This window comes from Xenopus laevis, chromosome 9_10L (assembly GCF_017654675.1).
Source record: "Xenopus laevis strain J_2021 chromosome 9_10L, Xenopus_laevis_v10.1, whole genome shotgun sequence".
Lineage (NCBI taxonomy): Eukaryota > Metazoa > Chordata > Amphibia > Anura > Pipidae > Xenopus > Xenopus laevis.
This window is the reverse complement of record NC_054387.1, coordinates 59536507-59543744: the sequence shown is the minus strand read 5'-3', so window position 1 is coordinate 59543744 and position 7238 is coordinate 59536507. Positions and strand designations below refer to the sequence as shown.

Here is a 7238-nt window from a genome sequence, read left to right as displayed (position 1 = left end):
GGTTGGATGCGCTTTGATTGGCTGCAGCAGATCCTTTATCCTTCACGTGACAATTGTATTAACTAATTTGTATTAACTCTAATGATTTTGTTACAATTTCCATGAAGCAAAATGGGACAGATTTGCCAGTCACCAGGGACGTAAATAAAGAGGGGGGCCCAGGAGGTACAGGAGCCCCTTAAGGCCATAATTCATTTACAATTTCAATATATATTGGTAAAACAGCTCAACCTCTAGACATTTTGGTGGCCAACAGATTTTTGCTCCAAAATTGTCTAAAACTGAGGAATGTCACTGGAAAACGGGAGATTACTTAAGAGTTACGGGAGACTGGGGTACAGAGCCCAAAATCTGGTTATTCCCGTCTTCTACAGAAGTCAGTCCCATTTAGGGTTGCCACCTTTTGAAAAAAAAAAATGACCGGCCATGGTGGGGGGCGGGAAAGAAAGGGGTGGGACGTGACACAAAGGGGTGGAGCCCATGAGGGGGCGCAAGCGTCACAAAGGGACGGGCCATGTGGAGTAGCATCACAAAAGGAGCGGGGCCACCGCCTGAAGCCGACAAAAATGTAAGTTTTCATCGGCGGGCAGGGGATTTTGTAAATGGTATTACAAATTACCAGCAGCTACATTGCCTGTAAATTTGTTATACCGGCCCTGGCAGGTGTTTTACCAGGTTTTCATCGGCGGGCAGGGGATTTTGTAAATGGTATTACAAATTACCAGCAGCTACATTGCCTGTTAATTTGTTATACCGGCCCTGGCAGGTGTTTTACCAGCCGGGTGGCAACCCTAGTCCCATTTAGCGTTGCCACCTTTTAGAAAAATCTCTACCGGCTGGTGTATGGGGCGGGAATAAAAGGGCGGGCCCTGGCTGCGAAGGGGCGGGTTGCGACAATTAAGAGGGTGGATCCATGACGCGTGATTGGCTGGGCCAGTCGTGACTTCAAAGGGGGCGGGGCATGACATCACTACTCACTGTTTATAACCGAATGACATCACTACTCACCGTCACCAAAGAGTTTCATGACCATATAAAAGTATGAGGTTTAAGGCCAAATGATTTTATACAGGTCCTGGAACTCAGAGGTGACTTCTAATATCCTCATATTTTACAACAGGGGGTACTTTATTTATTATAAGGCACACGTTTCAGTAAGTCATGTGACAGAAATGACACTAAACACTGATTATAACTGATGACATCACTACTCACCCGTTTACAAGGATATCATTTACAGGATATTCGTGGCTCTTGTGTATTACTACTAAATAAATGGCTCAGAGTAAAAAGAAAGTCTAGCGGTTGCCAGCATTCCTGGTTCATCAGCAGCTTTCATCACCGATTGAATGTATAGTGTTAGACCCAATCGACTCAGCAGTACTGTGTATATATACTTGTATTTCACTCTTCTGCTCCATATTAACCCCCCCCTGACAGCTAAATAAGGCAAAGGCACCACAGGGGCTGAAGCCAAATTAAGTAGTGAAATATATATTGTTGATTGACACAACAGCCACTAAAGCCACTAATGTTTATAAAGTTATTTGTTAGCCAATATTATGTTCAGTCAAAAAGATAGAGCCACTCCAAACTCACCCCTCGCAGGTGTTCCTCCCCCACTTGATGCCTATGATTAAGGGAACTTCTTCCCAAAATGCGTAAGGCGATGTGGATCCATCTCATGTTGGAATAAATGCCTTATTTATTTTATTTGGAGTGCCGTCTGTTTGTTTCTCAATATGATGTTCACCTTCACTTCCCATTTCTCATATTGCCCTTTCTTTAGAGCCATTCCATTTCTCATGCCTTCTCTTTCACCTGCCTTTTTCTCTTTCTTGGGTAGAGTTTTGGCATAATTGGGGAAGGAGTGGGAAAGATCAGGGGCATGTGAAGAGCATTTTCATTGGGGCAAGGCCCACTACCCAGGGGGTTCAGAAGGGCCCCTGGGAGAAGCCGTGGTACGTAGTAATGGACCCCATGATTACCAATGGCAGCCCTGATCTTTGTGGCCAAAGCACACTCCCAACCCTCAGCTTAGACAATTGGAATTACATACAGTGTATTGCAGCAAACACCCTACAGACTTTCAAATGATATTGAATTATATCATCTGCAGCAGCTACACATGACTCCTCACCCCTGATCACAGTTGTCATTATTTGGGTGCATGTGGAATGGGGGTGGGGGTTATTTGAGTGCTAAGTGTATGACTGATCCAGATCACTGACACTCACTGGGGTGGCTACTTAATTGCCAGGGGTTCTTACACCATAGAGGGATCCAAATGACTGAATCTGGCAGTTATTTGCCAGGGGTCTTACATTTTTTAGGGATCCCTAAGAGTCATTATGCAATAAATACTTGCCAGGGGGTTTTAAGTGTAGAAGAAAGCAGATCATGGGTTTAATTGGGTGGGGTAGTGAGTAGTTAATTGCTTGGGAGACTTACCTTACAGAGTAGACCTTATTAGAAAGGACCGCAATGGAGCTGCCAGGCAGTCAGACTGCTATAGCAAGTTATAACAGAGTAATAAAACATATACACTCCCTAGGAGACCAGGAAAGAGGCTGAGGATACCAGGCTGCTATGCCCATGCTTTCTAGGGCACACTTGCTCTCCTTTGTCTATCCTGCTGAGCTGCTAGTAAATGACAATAACTCAGACAGAGCTGCTAGTTCATGACAATAACTCAGACAGGCAGAGCTGATAAATGCTAGTAAGTCAGACGGATGAGAGTCTTCCCAGACAGAGCTGTTAATACATGACTGGAACAGTCCCCCCAAGCCTGGGAAGCAGCAGCCCCTCTGCCTCTCCCTTCTGCCTGCGTCAGTCCCCCAGCACAGTGACGTGGCAGACTGGGAGGGAGCTGTCCAGTGGAACAGAGTGCTGAAACTGCAGCAGCAGCAGCCGTCCCTTAACTCTCAGCGCACTCTCCATGCACCTAAACCCAGCACCCACCCCCTGCGCTCTGCTCCTGTCCAGCGCCCTGCACCCAAGGATATTACAGGAGCATGTTCTCTACTTACCATTCTAGAAATAAGAGGATCTACTGGCATTGTCTCTCTCTCTCTCTTTCTATAGATTGTAACACGAATCCTTCCTTTTCATAGCAAGGAAGGCAGCAACAGCAGCAGCAGGAGAATCATCTTCATCATCACTACAATCCGGATAGGATCTGTCTGACCAGGAGGGTTCTGTGGTAGGAGCTTATCCATCTCTGGCCATAGAGAGTGGGGTGTGGAGGGGAATTTTGGAATTGAGATGGTTGCATGCCATGCCAAGCCTTTTCAAGACAAAGAACATCAAGGGAAGGAATGTTGAAATGGGGAATTTGCTTTCTGGGCTCGGGGTGGGATAAAGGCAGCAGCTATGCAGTGAGCCCACCTGGCACCTCTCAGACTGAGTCTAAATCCTTACAGTGATTCTGTTTGGGTAGTAAATTACTCCGACCTGGGCACCTGTCCCTGAATATTCTATTCCCAGGAGACTCGATAAGGAGTGCTGTGCTGCTTCTCCCTCCTTTAAAGTGAAATATTTACCAAATATGTCATATTGGAGGGCAGTAGCAAAGAAAGGGAGGATACAATTAAACAAATGTTCTATAATTTATAATTGAACTAAATACTGTCATTGTTACTGCTCTGGTTTTGATAATACACATTTTTTTATGACTAGGTGACACTTTTTATTCAAATGGGAATGAAGCTGCTGTTGCTTAGGACACTAGCTCATTTTTCTAGCCAATAGCACATGGGCCAGACTGGAAACTTTGTATCTGAGCCAATAATATGGTGATTTAAGGGAGAGAGTGTAGACAGTGAGCACAAAAGAACCTTATAACTGCTGTATTCCAGTTGTCTGGTCATTAATAGTAGACAGGTGAAAGCACTATACAACCTGGCCATTCCCAATTGCATGGTCATTAAAATACAACCTGGTAGAAGCACAAACAACACTGGTTGTGGATATTTGGGAGAGATGGTGAGCACAATACAAGTTTCTAACTGATCATATTCTATGTTGAGTGATCATTAAATTAATATATAAGGTTGGCTGAGCACCTCACAAACTTACATAAGCACAAACACTGGCTGGGTCCCATTTTTACCCTTGGATTTTGGAGTACAAATCAGGCACATGTTCTTGAGAACCATCCTACTTTTATGGTGCTGCGGTGTACTGAGTTGTAGACAGATGTTGCGCCATCAGGGTCTGCTGAAGTGCCGCTGCCGCATGTTTTTCAATGACTTGAAGGTCTTCCTGCTCCGGCGCCCCCCTCCCATTCCTAGTCTGCCCATGAACAGCTCAGAATGTGACTTTGGAGCTGGGGGTGCTTTGGCCTCCAATAATAACACATTGACGGCCTTGGGAAGAGCCTGGAGAACTGCAGCAGGTGGCACAACCCCAGAGGAGGACTGGATTTATCCTGGCAATGGACTTCAGCACCAGCAGATGTCTATGGTGAGCACCACCTCCTCTGATGACTTCTGCAAAGGGAAAACTGAAGACAGATATTCACTTGGCAGCAGCCTGGACAGTGGTATGAGGACACCTCTTTGCAGGATCTGTTTCCAAGGACCTGAGCAGGTGAGTCCATTGCCCATGTACTTATTTACTGGCAAGTTCTGCACCTTGGGTTGTCTAAGTTGAATCCTGGCTAAGACTTATTATTGTCTGCATAACGTTCCTTAATTTCTGTTAGATATTGCCTTTTTATACAACATCTGTTAGGAAGGCGTAGGTTTCTAAAGAGTGAAGTTGAAAAATAAGGACCATTGGGAGAGACAATTCCGGTCCTGTGAAGAGGTGAGAGTAGCAAGGTGTCTACTAAGCAATGTTACCTCTAAGGTGTGCATCTTTTGAGGAATTTTGTTTGAAAACACAACATTTTTGTATTAATTCTGATCTGACCACATTTTTTAAAAACTGAGCACACAATTATAAAATGTGTGAACAAAACAATTTTTTTGCACACATGGCCAAGAAGAAATTAGAGGGAGCATCACAGCCAAGATCTCGCCACAAATGCAAGTAAGGCTGATCTCATAGTTTAAGAAACACTGGTTAGATTGAAGCTCTGCAGTTTGGAATTTAAACTGCAATCAGGTTTCTAGGAATTCACTTACCTAGCAAACAGGGTGTTGTTAAAATGGAAGATGGTTAAACAAAATGTAAGAAAGGAAAACCAATAAAGACTTCTCATTATCTCTATCATATTAAAAAATTTTTTATATGTTAACGTTTCCTTTTTTAATCTGAGTATGTTTTTCTTAATAACAATATGGGCAATATATGCAAGAACTCAGACCTGGTACTATTTAAGAGGTCTATGGTACACAATTGGATCACCCTGCAAGAACTCAGACCTGGTACTATTTAAGAGGTCTATATTGATTTAAAAATAAAGATTATTAAAGGGGCGGACAATTTTGTAAGCATGTCAAGTTTCCCAGGTGTTTATCACAATCAAGACCAAGCCTTTGTTTAAAATAAAACTCGTATTAAATCGCAGTTAGGTGTTCAGCTGTTTTTTGTAGGTTCTTGCACTGCCTGCAAAGAAGTAGTGGTTACCATGCCAATTGGAATGCAGTATGCCCATTATCTTTGCTTTGATAGATTTCGATCTTCATATATGGAGGCTGAGAAACCCAGTTGGGTTGATCCAAACTTGCAGGCAAATATCACAGCTGAGTCCTCTAGAGTAAACTCACAATAAATATTACATGCGGCTCTAACGCAGAGCAATGATATAAAGCAGGATAAAGAAAAATTCAATTGGCTGCTGCAAAAGTTGCCACTAGAGAAGAAGGAGCCCCATGGAAATGCAACAGTACTGGGACTCCAGCTCCTTAAAAGGAGACGGCTTGTAGTTGTAGACTATGTAGCCTATTTTGTAAACAGTTTATAGAGGTGTAAACTCTATTTATTTAGAACTGGTAGAGTCTGAGGCAAAAAAATAGTGTGGAACGTTCTGGAAAAATACAAAGATGGCTTTGGAAAATGACAAGAAGGAGAAACAGTCTGAGTAGACTATAAAGAGGATGGGTCAGCCTGGGGACAAAGGAAAGAGATTAAAACAGCTGGGGAGAATACAAATAAGTTACAACAGAACAGTCTGTGGACAGTTGCAAGAGGGTGGAACAGTCTGGGTAAATCAAAGATGGTGGAACAGCCTGGTGACATTATAAAGAGGGTGCAAATTTTAAAGACAAAAGGAAAGAGGGTGGGACAAGCTGTGTACAATGGCAAGAGGATGGAGCATTATGTGGACAAATTAAAGAAGTCAGTACAGTCTCTGACAAGAGAGTGGAATAGTCTGGAGTAATATGAAGAGGGTAGAGCAGTTTGAGAACAAAGAAAGGAGATTAGAACAGTCTGGGGACAATATAAAGAGGACAGAACTGTCAGGGGACAATATAATTTGAAAGATAGAAGTCTACCATATTTGGACTGTCCCAAGCATATTCTAACCTCTTAGTATCTTTTCCAGTTTGTAGTCAAGGCCAAGAGGTTGGAACAGTCTGTGGGCAATACAAAATGGAGCAGTCTGGGGCAAAGACAAGAGGGTGCAACACTCTGGGACAAATGTAAAAGGTCGGAAAAAATCACAGAGGATAAAACATTCTGGGTATAAAGGAGGATGGAGCTATCTGGGGCAATAGAAAGGAAATAGAACCTTCTGGGACAAATCAAAGAGTAAAAAACAGCACGGGGACAATAGAAAGAATGTTGAACTGTTTGAAACCAATGGGAAGAGGGTGGAACAGACATTAATGGAATGGTAAAACAGTTGGGGGCTAACAAAAATACTACCTGCCAAGGGAAGACTGAAATACATTACTTTGATTCCTTGTGTAGGCACAAAGCAATCAGAGCAGCATGAAATACAGCCAAGTGTGAATGAGATCTGAGCCCTTTCAGACAGCAAGGAAATGGGCTGACAGTCTGGTCCAGAGGATCCTTATCTTCTGTCAACTTCTATGTTCCTTCAAGAAAGGTTAAATTATGTAGGTCAGGGCATATATGTGTTGGGCAGCAGTCCTAAAATGAATATGGAATTTAAAGGGGAATAATACTGTACTTCTGATTGTGGGTTAATGGTACTGGGCATCAATGTTAAAAATAAATATGATTCCTTCATCCTTTCAAAAGTTGTAACTAGTTCCATACACAACTTTATTTTAGAAAAAACACACAAAAAAAAAAAATTTCTGGTAAGAAAAAACCCCCAGTAA

General features: G+C 42.9%; 1 protein-coding gene across 1 annotated transcript in view; it reads left to right on the top strand.

The window, feature by feature from the left end:
• Window positions 1–2561: 2561 nt before the first annotated feature.
• The window catches only part of marchf4.L (membrane associated ring-CH-type finger 4 L homeolog), a 46351-nt gene continuing 41674 nt past the window's right edge, over window positions 2562–7238 (top strand). The window contains exon 1 of the mRNA XM_018236845.2: window positions 2562–4590. Within this exon, the coding sequence (XP_018092334.2) occupies window positions 4141–4590 (450 nt within the window). The 5' untranslated portion in view covers window positions 2562–4140. The remainder of the gene's footprint in view (window positions 4591–7238) is intronic.